General features: G+C 41.5%; 2 protein-coding genes across 2 annotated transcripts; both read left to right on the plus strand.

The window, feature by feature from the left end:
• Window positions 1–7,694: 7,694 nt before the first annotated feature.
• LOC137623644 (protein FAM200C-like) lies at window positions 7,695–8,936 on the plus strand. Its single transcript, XM_068354475.1, has one exon. The coding sequence runs from the start codon at window positions 7,695–7,697 to the stop codon at window positions 8,934–8,936; it is 1,242 nt and encodes a 413-aa protein (XP_068210576.1).
• A 55-nt stretch (window positions 8,937–8,991) lies between these two features.
• LOC137623645 (protein FAM200A-like) lies at window positions 8,992–9,459 on the plus strand. Its single transcript, XM_068354477.1, has one exon. The coding sequence runs from the start codon at window positions 8,992–8,994 to the stop codon at window positions 9,457–9,459; it is 468 nt and encodes a 155-aa protein (XP_068210578.1).
• The last annotated feature ends 5,687 nt before the right edge of the window (window positions 9,460–15,146 follow it).

Here is a 15,146-nt window from a genome sequence, read left to right on the forward strand (position 1 = left end):
ATCCTCAAAAAACCCCATTTTGATCCAGAGAACGTGTTTCTAGCCCTTCTAGAAGTCATTTTAGTCCAGACTCAAGTTAATATTTCAGACTCAAGTTAAAAACCCCGAGGTCCTGACGTTCCAGTCCTTCTTTAAAGGAGTCTATGTCTCAAACACATTCAATTTCTGTCTCTCCATCACTTTCATTCCCCACAACTCCGATCCATACATCACAGTTGGTACAATCACTTTCTCTTATAGAACTCTCTTTACATTCATGCCCAACCCTCTACTTTTTACTACTCCCTTAATTGCCCCCAACACTTTGCAACCTTCATTCACTTTCTGACGTACATCTGCTTCCACTCCACCATTTGCTGCAACAACAGACCAAGTACTTAAACTGATCCACCTCCTCAAGTAACTCTCCATTCAACATGACATTCAACCTTGCACTACCTTCCCTTCTTGTACATCTCATAACCTTACTCTTGCCCACATTAACTCTCAACTTCCTACTCTCACACACACTTCCAAATTCTGTCACTAATCGGCCAAGCTTCTTATCTGTGTCTGCAACCAGTACAGTATCATCTGCAAACAACAACTGATTTACCTCCCATTCATGGTCATTCTCGTCTACCAGTTTTAATCCTCGTCCAAGCACTCGAGCATTCACCTCTCTCACCACTCCATCAACATACAAGTTAAACAACCACGGCGACATCACACATCCCTGTCTCAGCCCCACTCTCACCGGAAACCAATCACTCACTTCATTTCCTATCCTAACACATGCTTTACTACCTTTGTAGAAACTTTTCACTGCTTGCAACAACCTTCCACCAACTCCATATAACCTCATCACATTCCACATTGCTTCCCTATCAACTCTATCATACGCTTTCTCCAGATCCATAAACGCAACATACACCACCTTACCTTTTGCTAAATATTTCTCGCATATCTGCCTAACTGTAAAAATCTGATTCATACAACCCCTACCTCTTCTAAAACCACCCTGTATCTCTAAGATAGCATTCTCTGTTTTATCCTTGATCCTATTAATCATTACTCTACCATACACTTTTCCAACTACGCTTAACAAACTAATACCTCTTGAATTACAACACTCATGCACATCTCCCTTACCCTTATATAGCGGTACAATACATGCACACACCCAATCTACTGGTACCATTGACAACACAAAACCCATATTAAACAATCTCACCAACCATTCAAGTACAGTCACACCCCCTTCCTTCAACATCTCAGCTCTCACACCATCCATACCAGACGCTTTTCCTACTCTCGTTTCATCTAGTGCTCTCCTCACTTCATCTATTGTAATCTCTCTCTCATTCTCATCTCCCATCACTGGCACCTCAACACCTGCAACAGCAATTATATCTGCCTCCCTATTATCCTCAACATTCAGTACTCTCTCAAAATATTCCACCCATCTTTTCCTTGCCTCCTCTCCTTTTAACAACCTTCCATTTCCATCTTTCACTGTCTCTTCAATTCTTGAGCCAGCCTTCCTTACTCTCTTCACTTCTTTCCAAAACTACTACTTATTCTCTTCATATGAATGACCCAATCCCTGACCCCACCTTAGGTCAACTGCCCTCTTTGCCTCACGTACCTTGCGCTTTATTTCCACATTTTTCTCTCTATATTTTTCATACTTCTGTATTCTATTACTCTGCAGCCATTCTTCAAAAGCCCTCTTTTCTCTTCCACTTTTACCTTCACTCCTTCATTCCACCATTCACTGCCCTTCCTCATGCTGCCTCCAACAACCTTCTTGCTACACACATCACTTGCAATCCCAACAAAATTTTCTTTTACTAACTCCCACTCCTCCTCTAAAAATAATAATGCTGTGTCATTAAAATTCCGAAAGAATATTCTTACTGTATCTAGTATAAAGGGCACCAGAGAATTAATGTTGAAATCTGCAATATTATCCCAACCTGTAAATTGACACGTCAGCAAAGGACCCTGCATGGATGGAAGGCATGATTTAAATGGAAACGAGAATACTAAACCAACAGACAGGATTTACTATAATGGCCTTTCAGTGAGATTACGATATACAGTATATGCAAGAGCAACAATAAAAAGTCTATGAGAAATATAAATTAGGGAACTTGCAATAAAATATCAAGTAATACAGTATTACAAGTAAAATGTCAAGACAGAACCAAGTAGAAATGTAAAGTGATGAGCAGCTAAAGATTGCAAATTTAAGGTAATTTGTATTTTTCCTAACCGTACAAAACCCGACACTTTTAATAGTAGCGTGACAATCAGCGCAGCTGAGAAGCTGTTAAACTTTAACGAGGAAAATATAGCCGCTTACAGGCAGCTCGGCCTTCACTTTGACCTTTGGCTAGGGTGCCTGCGAGGTGCTTGAGGAGGGCTGTGCAACTTGGTGTAACAAACCATCGACTTTGAATGGGAGACTTTTCCTGAGGGGGAGGAAGTTCTTAAGACCAGGAACTCCGGACTTTGTGTGCCCTCACTCTCGAGGGTCCAGTGCCTTGCACCTCCAAAGAGTGGTAGGAACGTCTGATAGTTTTTAAAAGCCAGAAGGAAACAGTGATTTTGGAGATCATTCTCTTCAGCTTATGATTCAGAGCTATGAAATATTCTCTTTTGATTTAGCATCTCAATGCCCCAACAGGACAAAGTAGCAGATCGTCTCGATTGCTAAAATCCCATATTGACAGGTCACCTGTTCTCACCACAAACTGTGGGGCATATCGAGAAGGAAACCTTCCAACCTTCAGAATGATCAATGGCATATGAGTGCTGTGTAATTATCAGACTTGCTTCAACAAGGCTAACACATTCAGGTAGCCCCACCATAAATACATGAATACTTTCTGGTACGAGGTCCAAACGACACAGTCTAAGTATTCACAGCAAACCAACCTAGTATGGTGTCCTTGACTAGTAGTTTTGCTGATCATGGCGATACACAAACTCTTTCACCACATTCAAGTATCCCCATGATGCAGAGGTGTGCTCACCTCCTTGAGTGTCCATCAGTGTCGATACTACCATAGCCGCAAGAGTTAGGATGGGGCGAAAGGTTACTTGAATTCAGCTCACACATCAGGTATTAATAAGTAACTGATGAGTTGACACTATGATAACACTACTGCTGAAGCATCGCTTCAACACCAAATATTGGGCAACAACCACTACAAGGCCTAGAGAGCAGGTGTCTAGGATCTTGTATGCACCATTTATCAAATAAGAAAGGTAGTTTTCCTCTTCTAAGTTCCTGCTAAAAGTAGCAATGATATCCAGTGGTTTTAGTGAAAACAATCTTTGCGGCAAGACCACGGATAGTATGAGCCCTGGAAGAAGCGCTCCAAAGGGATGGAAGCTTCATAATAGTCTTTTGTAGTTAAAGAGAAACTGTATTTTTGGTTACTCTTTTTCTTTTACCCACTGTAGACAAATAAGTTGGAGACACTGGGTTCAACAAGGATCATTCTTTATCAAATAGAGATAGACTGCCGTAACAGGGCACAGAAGTAATTCGGTCCCTTCTCGAGTGATGAAAGTCAGATCAGTCGACACAAAAGGGTGGATTTTGGATCTTGCAGGAAGCCATGGTCGCAGCAAGCCCATGAATATTGGGAGCCTTGAGAGGGGGCTAGGTAACCCGAGGGTTTGAAGGCTCTCCAAACAGCCTCTCTCTCCATGTCTACCGAGTGGTTATTGCATAAGCTAATGTTGAGGAAAGACCAAGAATGTCATGGGCTTTTACCAAAGATATAAACTCTCATAATCGCATCCCCGTGACCAGAAGGAGATTGTGATCTTGGACCCGCCTTTCTTGTTTTGATTGTGCTAACAAATAAAGATATGGAAGGACAGGTGGCAGGAAGCATTCTCTTAAGGTATCAGTAAACTGCCCTTACAGGAAAAAGTAACAAACTGTGTGAATCATCAGTTACCTCCTTAAATGACAATACTGGAGAAGAGTGAAATCTGGTATCATTATTAGAAAGAGTTTGGATTTTGGCTACAAATTCTGTAACTAAAGTAAATGACAGATCTTTTCACCCTCTAGTGGAAAAAAAAAAAGATAGGTCCTGTAGTTTGCTTGCTCTTTTTGATGAGGCTACAGCTAGAAGGAAGACTGTCTTTAGTAGTAGGTCTCGATCTGAAGCCTTGTTGAGGGGAGTAAGAGGTGCCATTATGGTACTTGCTGAAGCCATAGTTGCTGCATTACCACGTATATATGCCTCGGGAGGGCCCCATCAGATGCTTCTCTCAAAGATAAACATGCTCTCATAAACATCAAGAACAGTGGACTAGAATGATACAGTGTTCGGTAGATGACACCATCAGTTACTTTGGAGTCAGCCTCAAAGTCCCTCTTTCAGAGGTGGTAGGTAAACTTTAACTGTGGAGATACAGTATTTACAAAACAGCGAAGTAGAACTTTAAGTGCACTTATCGCAGCAGAATTGGTCAATCTGGAAGCTCCTTGGAACTTCTGCGGATAGATCTATAAAGTTAAGGTACCACTCCACCTGAAGCTGTTCTTACCAGGAGGTCTGGTTGCATTCAGACCTTGTTTAGGACCTGAGAGAGTAGTCAGAACTGGGGAAAGTCTTAAAACATACATACCCTGCCAGGAAAGATGGCCAGCATCTGGAACAGAACTGGAGAATAATGTGCTGCCAATTTTAGATTCAAATAATCATCACATCTATTTATAATTGAGGAACCCCAAATGATGGGGTTTCTCAGTACTCAACAATTCAAAGACAAAACAGAAGCAATTATCATCCTAGTTAACCAATTGTCCATTACTCCTATCACACTTATTTCACTGGGATGCAAAAGGCTGAGAGGTGAATGACATTCACATTGACTATTAGCAAAGGAGGTGTAACAGTCTCTCCTTGTTTGTAAATACTTCTCTGAAGTCATGCTGTCGTTCATCAATACTACTGAGGGCCTACTGATGGTTGCAGTAAAGTAGGGCAATGCTAGATAAGCTACTTTTGGTTCTAGATAATTATTAATATAATTATTATTACTTGCTAAGCTAAAACCCTAGTTGGAAAAGCAGGAAGCTATAAGCCCAGGGGCAACAACAGGGAAAATAGCCCGGTGAGGAAAGGAAACAAGGAAAAATAAAATATTTCAAGAACAGGATCAACTCGCCAATCTTTGGTAATCACAAGGACACTTGCTCCTTCCAAATGCAGGCACCACATTTAGTGTGACACGAGGAAAATGGTGGGTATGGCTCCCTGTACACTTCCTCTCAAAACTCTGCTATTATCTGGGATTAGGTTTGAAATTGCCTGAAGCTACTTTAACCGATATACAGTATGGACAACCATAGCAAAAGTTACGTTAATATTTCCATTTCTAGATAGGCCTGAAAGGGCTAAGGTCATCATTATTATTACTATTATTACTCACTTAACTACAACCCTAGTTGGAAAATCAGGATGCTATGGGCCCAAGGACTACAACAGTGGAAAATAGCCCAGTGAGGAATGGAAATATATAAACTACAAGTAACTTTAAGAGAGACTTATGTCAGCATGTTCAACATAAGAAAATTCACTGCAAGTTTGAACTTTTGAAATTTCACCATTTCAACGAGCTGATTTGGAAGAAAATTCTAGAATACGGTGTAGTGTTGAGCTTTATGATGGAGAGAGTATGACTATTAGAATTAACTGCAAAGGATAGTCAGAATTAGGAAAAATTTTATGCAACATGCATAGGCTTACGAAATAAATGAACAACGGAGGAAGATATTAATGTTTAGACCAGAAATAAGACCTTTAAATAGACCGTAAGCTGAAATGAGATTCAGCAGCTCAGGAGATCAATACTAAAACAAGGAAGAATGAAAGAATTAAAACAATTCTTCAGAATATGTTGACAACCAAAAATCTTGACTTTCTTAATAGACCAACATTTTGTGCAATTGAAGAAGAGAAAGACCAAATGTGTTTCTCAAAAGAAAATTTGCTATCAAGAATCGCACCTAAAATTTTAAGTCATACGCAGATAAAGAAACACGGCAATCACAAAGCGATTGTCCTCGACCTACTTACAATAATTTTGAGTTTTGTTAGGGTTCAACTGCATGCCCATAATTTGCACCATGAACTAATTTTAGCTAAATCCTTATTGCGGTAAACTCCAATAATGATGGATCTGAAAGAGGAAGGCCAGAAGTCGGGAAGGAAGGCTTTAGCTTCTTGCTTTCAGCAGAGGAAGATGCAAAAGGGGAGGAATCCGACGACTACTTGATTTTTGCCAAATCAGGAAAAATTCACAAGTTGAGGTAAAGAAGCATTGCTTACCATGATAGGTACCAGAAAGACCTTCCTCTGAGATTGGGGCAAGTTCTCATATTCACTTGAGAAACACTCGTAACAAATGCACTGAAAGCAAAGAAAGACCACAAGGCACAAAACGAAGCATAGCATGGACTACATCGAAGCAGCATCTGATTGGAACGGCGACCCTGATACAGTCTCTAGATCAGTGGTTCTTAACCTAGGGGTCGTTTGGGATTTCTTAAGGGGTCACAAAGGGTTCTGGAGATTAATTTATTTTTCAAATACATTATACACATATTTGAAATAGCCAGTAGAGCTTTTACCAGTTTGATGAGTACAACACTGGTCACAAGTTGGGTGGTTTGTTACACATTAACCATAGCCAGTGTTACCAAAATAGCGTTAAATTCCCATTATAGCTCAATCGGATACTCCTCCAAGTCACGTGATACGTGACGTGAATAACGTGATATCTCTGACGCCCTGCCATTGGTTAGCGGCCATGGGTGTGAGGGCTGCAAGGTGAACAAAATTTACATTATCCTCACCTTGTTTCATTAATGATCGTACATACGCATCTCCCTGAGTCCATGCTCATTGCATACTGATCAGTTCTGAACTACAGTTGAAGTGAGAGAGAAATGTGTCGCTCTTGCTCTTTGACTTTGAAGGCCGTTTGCATTCGAGTTTCAGTCAACGAGGGAATGAGCCAAGAGGTATGTGTTGTAGTGTATTACGATCAGTGGCGGCTCGTCATTAGGGACCGAGACTGCAGCCACCCCAGTGAATTTCTAGGATTCACGAAAACGTGTTAATTTATTTATGTTTGGCTATCAATCACATGAAAATACCTATTCTCATATAATCATATATAAAAAATACTGCAAAACAATGAGGAAGTACGTAAATTATTTACTATTTAATTTGAATCGTTGAGAGTAAGGGGGGGGGGGAGGGGGAGGCTGTTGTTATGATTGGGTGAGTGTTCTTGCGAGATCAAGTGAGATACTGATTAATGTTTACATTGCACGCTAGGCATTTTTTTTTATTTTAGGAGAAATTAGTATACAATTGTTAAGAAATAATTTCGCTATAGCAATTAGTATATAGAAATTAACATAAGCTTGACAGGTTTGTGATATGAATTGTAATATGGTCATGGTTACCAGTTACGGGAAGTCAAGTGGCCATGTGAAACGTCATTACTTATTTCTCCAACTTCCTTTGTTATGGGCGCCTAACATTTTTTTTTTTTCTTTCATACTATTTTCACGTTGCATTACCTTTTCCATCTTTTACCTTTTCTGCCTGCGAGATTTGATACGAGTTTTTCTTTTTTTTCCAGGTACTCTGTCGTTTCCTTTTTGCACTATGTCTGCCAAGAAACGTACGTACAATCAAGCCTTTCTCAAGATGGGTTTCACAAGCATTATTCAGAACTCAGTGGTTAAGCCGCAATGTGTCATCTGCAGCAAAGTTTTGAGTCACGAAAGTATGAAGCCAAACAAGCTGAAGATCCATTTTGAGTCCTGTCACAGCCATTTGGGGGACAAAAACTTGGACTATTTCAAGCAAAACGAAGCTGCCCTGAAGGCCAGTCGCATCGATTCCGCTGGTCACTTTGCTCGTCAGAATAAAGCAGCGTTGGAGGTTTCAAACAGAATTGCTCTACAAATTGCAAAGACCAAGAAACCTCATAATATTGGCGAAGACTTGATTAACCCTTGCATTCTGGAAGCAACGAAGGTAATTCTTGGAGAACATCAGGCAAACAAGATGAGGGCTATTTCCCTTTCGAATGATACAGTCAGGAGTCGGATCTCGGACATGAGTGACGATATTATGCTACAAGTAGTGACTGCTGTGAGGAGTAGCCCAGTCTATTCATTGCAACTGGACGAGTCAACGGATGTTGCTTCATGTTCCCAACTTTTTGTTAATGTTCGTTACCTTGACGTGGAAGTTATGAAAGAGGAGTACCTGTTCTCTGAACCACTGGCCACAACCACTCGTGGAAAAGATCTTTTCAAAATCCTTGAAGCCTTTCTCCTTAAGCACGAACTAGGTTGGGACGCACTTGTTGGAGTGTGTACAGATGGAGCTCCTTCTATGGCCTGTGGCAAATCGGGCTTCAAAGCCTTCGTGAAGAATGCCGCTCCACATGTCTCTTTCACTCACTGTTTGCTTCATCGGTATGCTTTGGCAATGAAGAATCTCCCACCTGGACTTCAAGAAGTGCTTACTGACGTTGTAAAAATTGTGAACCATATACGAGGAAGTGCAACAACTTCAAAGATTTTTAAATTGCTATGTGAAGAAATGGGTGCTGAATTTTCTGTTCTACTATTTCATACAGAGGTACGTTGGCTCTCACGCGGCAAAGTTTTAAATCGCGTGCTACAACTTCGCGAAGAAATAACAATGCTGTTGGAACGTGGTCATATGGCAAAGGAGAATCTTATTCATGAAAAGATGCAGGATGATGGTTTTAGTAACAAAGGTTGCCTACTTGGCAGATTTCTTCTTGGAAGTAAATTCTCTGAATACTTCAATCCAAGGAAACGTTACAATGATGCACACAGCTCGGGACAAAGTGGCAGCGTTCAAGTCTAAGATTCAACTTCACCAGAAAAGAATTCAAGACGGTGACATCACTTTCTTCACGGAGATGACGACTCTCCTGGGTTCCATGCCAGATGCTGATTGTAGTTTCCGTGAGGAGATTTCCACTCATCATTTGGCAGTAAATGGCGCCATCGAAAGTTACTTTCCAGGACTAAACGACCGCTGTACTGATGCGTGGATCTATAGACCCTTATCAGTAAAGGATAGTGCCATCAGTGATACAGATGTTGCTGCTAAGGTAGAATTTTATCAAATTCGTGAGGATTCTCAGCTTAAAGTCGATTTTGCCGAACAAGAGCTCCCAACATTTTGGGCAAAAGTGAAGGACTACTGTCCTATTCTCTCGATGCGTGCATTAACCATGTTGATTCAGTCCCTGTCAACCTACTGGTGCGAGGTTGAATTCTCAGCAATGGTTGCACTGAAAACAAAGGCACCCAATAGGCTTGTCATCGATACTGACATGAGGTGTTGCCTACCGAACACTGGACCTCGCTTTGATAGACTTTAGGCTGCAAAACAATTTCAACCATCACACTGAATGAATGAGAAGTAGGTGCTAGGTTTTGTATGGTGTTAAATAGTTCTTTGGAATTGATAATTTTATGGCATTTGTAGAGGCTATGTAAGTGGAATTCTTCAAGGTTTTTGTTCTGTGGCGTTTCCAATAAAATTGTATAGGAGTAAACCATGGTCTTCCTGTAATTTTGTTTACTTGACCCTTTGACAAGGTTCATTATTTCCAAATCTATTATAGGGGGTCATAATAATACTCTGATTAGTCCCGGGGGGTCATGTGATGAAAAAGGTTAAGAACCACTGCTCTAGATGCCGTAAATGCTGATGTTAAATGACTTGGTCATTCACTAGATGTGCCCTGTGTTATGACAGCTCCTCTAGTTCAATAGGTAGGAGTTAGCGTTTCCATATGCACATAGACCTTCCCCTGCCAAGAGTGGGTAGGTAGACATGATGACCCGACCAACCTCAGAATTTTCTTCATCTGAAAACTGCTTTACTAAGACCATCATGGTGTATATTGTGATTAGAGAGTGGTACTCCTAACATATAACGTGCACTTGGGTGGCTCAGAGAGAAACCACCTCCCAGTCACCTGAGCATGGAGAGGTTCTCCATAGCCAACACTATAACAGATAAAATGCATATCCTCATAAAACCTAATGCTTCATCTGGATCCAAATGTTTACTTAGAATCTGATAATTATAAATGATGAAGGATCTGGATCTAGGCCCAGCTCCTGACGGGACTGGTTCCTATTGAGACATTCATTTGAAACTCTTCCTTCTCTGGAATATCTTCCCATTCATGGCAAGAGACCAACTCGTAAGCAGACGATAGGGAAGGAAATCGGTCATGTTACGTTCTGGTGAAAAAGATTTGTATAATGACTGAAGAAATAAAGGGATTTTGACGAAGGAAAAATCTATTTCTAGGCAAGGAACCTGTGTCGCCCAGTGAAATGCTCCTTATAGCACCATTTCTAAGGCATAAATATTGCTAAATATACCAGAGAAAAAAGGATTGCCAGGAATTAACCCAGCTCGCTCACTCAATGAGTGTCGGTATAGTTACTGAGGCGTGATAGAACCACGACCATAGGTCCCTCACCAGTTAGCCCTTTGCAATATAACATTATTTCTGAAATAAGTGGCATTTTACCCCAACTTTCCACTTGAAAAATACTCATTCACAATATGGCTAAAACGAAAGAACTAAATCCAAGTCATTTAAGTGATAGCTGGTCACAATAAGAGGCAGGAGGATAACTCTTAGAATAAGAGATACAGTTTTGCACCCCCCTTTTCTTATTAGATATTAATGTAATGTTCTAACCTCTAAAAACTGGAAATTTTATATAATTTCATCTTTCCTAGCTATACAACCCAGAGTTATTTAAAAGGGGTAACTACTAATGATGCTTTCTATGACTTGCCAATCAAAACTTTGGTTGATTGCATCATGCTTCATTCCTGGGTAAACACAGCGGATGTGCAAGGAGGCAAGAGGACCCTTGGTCACAATGTCTCTTCATAAGACTCACCTGGTCAAAGACTTACAGGGCAGTTGAGGCAGGACCCTTGGTAAACGACTCAGGTTTGTATAGCTACGAAAAATACGAATTGTTTAAAATTTGTAGTTTACTCCTATGCAGATAAAAACTTTTGAGTCATTTATATGGAGTTTTCCTTAGGAGGAAGGTCTCCATAAAGTTAAGAGGTATAACCCTTCCTCTCTGGAAAACCTAATTACCATGAGTAATAACAAAAGATCGACGCAAATCGTTAGAGGGCAGTGTAGCCGGCTTGTTAAAAGGCAAGGCCAAACTTCCAATTCTCCTCAGGAGTGAAGTATCCATGAAGTTGAGTGTTCTACCCTTCCCTGATACAATTACTGTAAGTAACAGTAAGCAATCAAAGAGTACTGTCAGAGAACAGAGTATCCGGCTCACAATGAGGCAAGGCTGCTCGTTCAAATCCAAAATGGGAATCTTTGCCAGGGGTGAAGTGGTATGAACATCAAGTGATACATATTAAAAGAACCATATTTTAGTATATCATTAAATACTGAGGGAGTGAGGTGAAAACCCAAAGCAGGCTTTAAGTCCAATCAAGATCATCACCTGCCTTGAAATTCTTTAGCAAATAATGTCGAGAACAATTAGGCTTGAGGCTAGAACCAGCACATGTCCCATGAGAACTGACAGTTAGGTAATTTGTTGTGCTCCCATCCTATTGCCTATCACTGAGGGTGTCCAAAGGCTTGAATGTGCCACCTTTAAGGTAATTGTCCGAAGATGGGTTTTCCCTTCCATTCACCAGCTTGAGGAGAATGTACTACCAAGTGGTTTTGCAGAACGCTGGGGTTGTGGCAAGCCTACACGTATTGTGTTCTTAGCCCTAGTGACGCTTCCCGAGGATGTATGAACTCTTACGATAGTTTCCCTTAATCAGAGACGGTGTTTCTGAACACATTCTTTGGACCGGTCAAAACTCGAACAAAATGGTTTGTGGGTCGAGTATTACTAAGTAGTTTTGCGTAACACTAAGGTTACGGCAATCCCATATAAATTGTGTGCTTAGGGGGGGTCCCTAGAGACACTTTCCCTAAGCATGCATAGATTCTTCTGAAAGTCTTTATTACTTATTGAGAGACCGTGTCACTGACCAATTTCTTCTGGAGTGGCCAGAGCTCGTGAACAAAGAGGGAGTGATATGTCTCGGCTATTTGTTCTATCAGAAAAACTAACACTGCTCTATGGGACAGAAAAATAAGTTGTTTGTGGGATTGGGAACCTCTTTGAGAGATGCTATTGTGAAAGAGGTAACCTGAGATCTTTTCCCAACAGAGTTTGGAATTGATCATAGAACCAGTAACAGGAAAGGAGGCAGATCCACTGATAACATGTCGTTAGTTCGTCCGGGGGAGGAGAGTTCTAATTACCTCAAACAAGGACCCGCCTCGTTCTAGAACTAGATCTGAACTTCCAAGATTGAGATGGGATCTGTTTCAAAATTGCCAACAGTCCTTAATCAAGGAGTAATCTTAGAAGGCTCCCCATTTTAGAATCCCTAGTAAGGGTTCTATTTGACCTGAACAGTCTTCGTTGCTGACTATTTCCAGGGAAAACTACCGTTAGTTTCATATGTGACACGTCAAGCAAACACTGCAACTAGTCTAAGAGTGATTCCTTTTATTGGTCCGGTTGTCGTCTTGAGAAGTTTCAAACCTGATGACGGTTTCTTATATCTAACAAGTTGTGGTGTCCATCTGACTCCATTGGATCTCCTGGTCTTATATTCCTGAGTCAAGGGGGGTGGAGGACATCAGCCTTTACCAAAGTATTGGTTGAGAACATTGGCTGAAAAGAAATCTGGCAAAATTAAAAGATTCAAGACAGAAAAACATTCAAGGGCAAGCTTAATTAGGAGGTATGGAGGACATAACTCAACTGGTCATACTCGTAGATAGTTATGACTGCTCCTACTCGGTGATGACCCAACTCCGCAGGGGGAATAACTGGTTTAGGCCTCTCCATAAACATCTATGCCAGGCTTCCTGACAGGAGTAAATGCGTATCTTACGGCTCCAAAAGTCCTTATCCATAAGTGACTTCTTAGCTTTTCCGGAGAAGCTATCTAGCCTCGGAAGGGAGGAGAAGCTATCTAGCCTCGGAAGGGAGGAGAAGCTATCTAGCCTCGGAAGGGAGTACCGAAGTCCTGTTTAACAGATGGACGGGACAGACAGGAGGTCAACTTACGACTTCACAGTTGAGCTTTTATTCTTGATACAACATGGTCCCCCAAGGATATGGGAAGCCAAGGTTCCTCTGACAGAGGGGGGGGGGGGGGGGGTTCTGTGTACTCATAGTCTTCCGAGGCTAAACAAGACCCTCATCGAGGATACTCTCGTATATAGCCGAGACATAGCTTCTCAGGATGGGTAAATATTTTCCCGGAGAAATAAGGTTCCGTCATCTAAAATCTGGTTTTGGGGATGCTTTCTCTTTATGAAAACAGGAAAATTTCCGATTTATGGTCAGACATCTGATCGTCACCACATGGGGCTGGCTCCATTCCATATTCTAGAGAATTAAAGGGCCCATACATCCATAACCTAATTTTCCTATCATGATCTCGAGTCTAGTCAAGGGTATACATTTGATACAGTAGTCTTCTTCTCAGAAGGTAGTATCTTAAGAGATTTTCCTTCAGGTAGCCTTGGAAAGGGCTTGCATCAGGTACCTCACCAAAGCTTTGGGTAACCAACAGCCTGAAACCAACTTTTCTCTTTTTGTTACCCCAACTACTAAATAAAAAAGAAGTGGGATGGGATATATCCAAACGAAATCCTACCTCCTACTGTGAGGCTGAATGAAATGGAAACTTGAACCAGGTTCTTCCCTTGCCTGCAGATGGTGTTGGAATACTCTTGAGGAAGTGGATGTCTAACACCGGAGGCCAGAGATGTCCTCCTCAACACAGTTAGTGGAGACGTATCTAGTCTAACCATGGTAGGGAAGGAAAGAAAATGGGGAGACCTATATCCTGAACATGCTATATCAAGCTTCAGAGACTGGTCCTCGACCAATTTTACTATCTCGTCCCACACTTTAACGTCCACTCCCTACCTGTGGTAAGCCCGGGAACACACATATTACTAGTAGGAGCCATTGAACCTGCTGCCTTTACCTTCCAGTGGTCTGAGTAGTTTGAACTATTGGATATGACTATATCTTACACAATTCTCTCTGTGGGAGCTGAGAGGGTGGCATACCAGTTGTTGTATCTCTTCCTACCAAGGTAGTTTGTTCCCATCTTGCTATCTTTACTATTGCCGAGTACCTCTGCCTGGGAGAGCAGAAAGGGGGAATTTACCAAATCAGACTTTAACTCTCCAGGAGGCAGCTGTTCCAAGCCTCTGGCCAAGATTACATCACACCTTTTTAAGACAGTTCCCCCATAGAGGGACGGCCTGAAGTGAAAGGACTTCTTGGGGTTTTGAGCCTGCTCATGACAAATCTTCTAATTGACATAAGACATAACGATTCTTTTGATTTTCCGTAGTCGCATAGCAGGATACAGTGTTGCTCTAGACCAATGGTTGAGCCATGATCAGGTATGGATCGCAAACATTGCTGCTAATTCCAAGTTCACTATTTCAGTGCTTAAAGAAACGGAGGAGAATGTAGTTACGTCCTTTATCTAGGCAGATGGAACTAGGCTAGTAAAGTTCACTTGGAACAGTAATGGTCTCTGAAAGACCTCAGATGGTGCAAATAAATTTCCGCTCAAACGGGGCCAGAGGTAGTAACCCTGGGACCTGTTGGCTTCAAGAATTCTCAGAGGCCGAGAGCTGCATGTTAAACAGGGTTACTCACTCTAGTTTGCCTGAAGAGAGGTTTAGTCCGTACTCGAGTTCAGGATTCCGTGAAGGGGAATCCCCTGAGCAGATAATCATTCATATCCACGGGGGTCACAGTTTGGGCCACCACCTAGACCTTTTAGGGAGGATATCTCAACTTTGATGTGTTAGAGAAAAGTTCTCATGCCTAAATCCAGCACATGATCTGACCTTGTGGGGAATACCCTGGGATTAGTTGTACGCTTGTCTTGCACCTGAAGAAAGTCTTTCATGCACAGAAAAGTTGGCGCCCATGATGACATCATCCCACACCG

Source organism: Palaemon carinicauda, chromosome 30 (genome assembly GCF_036898095.1).
Source record: "Palaemon carinicauda isolate YSFRI2023 chromosome 30, ASM3689809v2, whole genome shotgun sequence".
Lineage (NCBI taxonomy): Eukaryota > Metazoa > Arthropoda > Malacostraca > Decapoda > Palaemonidae > Palaemon > Palaemon carinicauda.

Coding starts and splice junctions, on each gene's coding strand:
- LOC137623645 (XM_068354477.1), top strand. CDS start 8,992: ATGACGACTCTCCTGGGTTCCATGCCAGATGCTGATTGTAGTTTCCGT.
- LOC137623644 (XM_068354475.1), top strand. CDS start 7,695: ATGTCTGCCAAGAAACGTACGTACAATCAAGCCTTTCTCAAGATGGGT.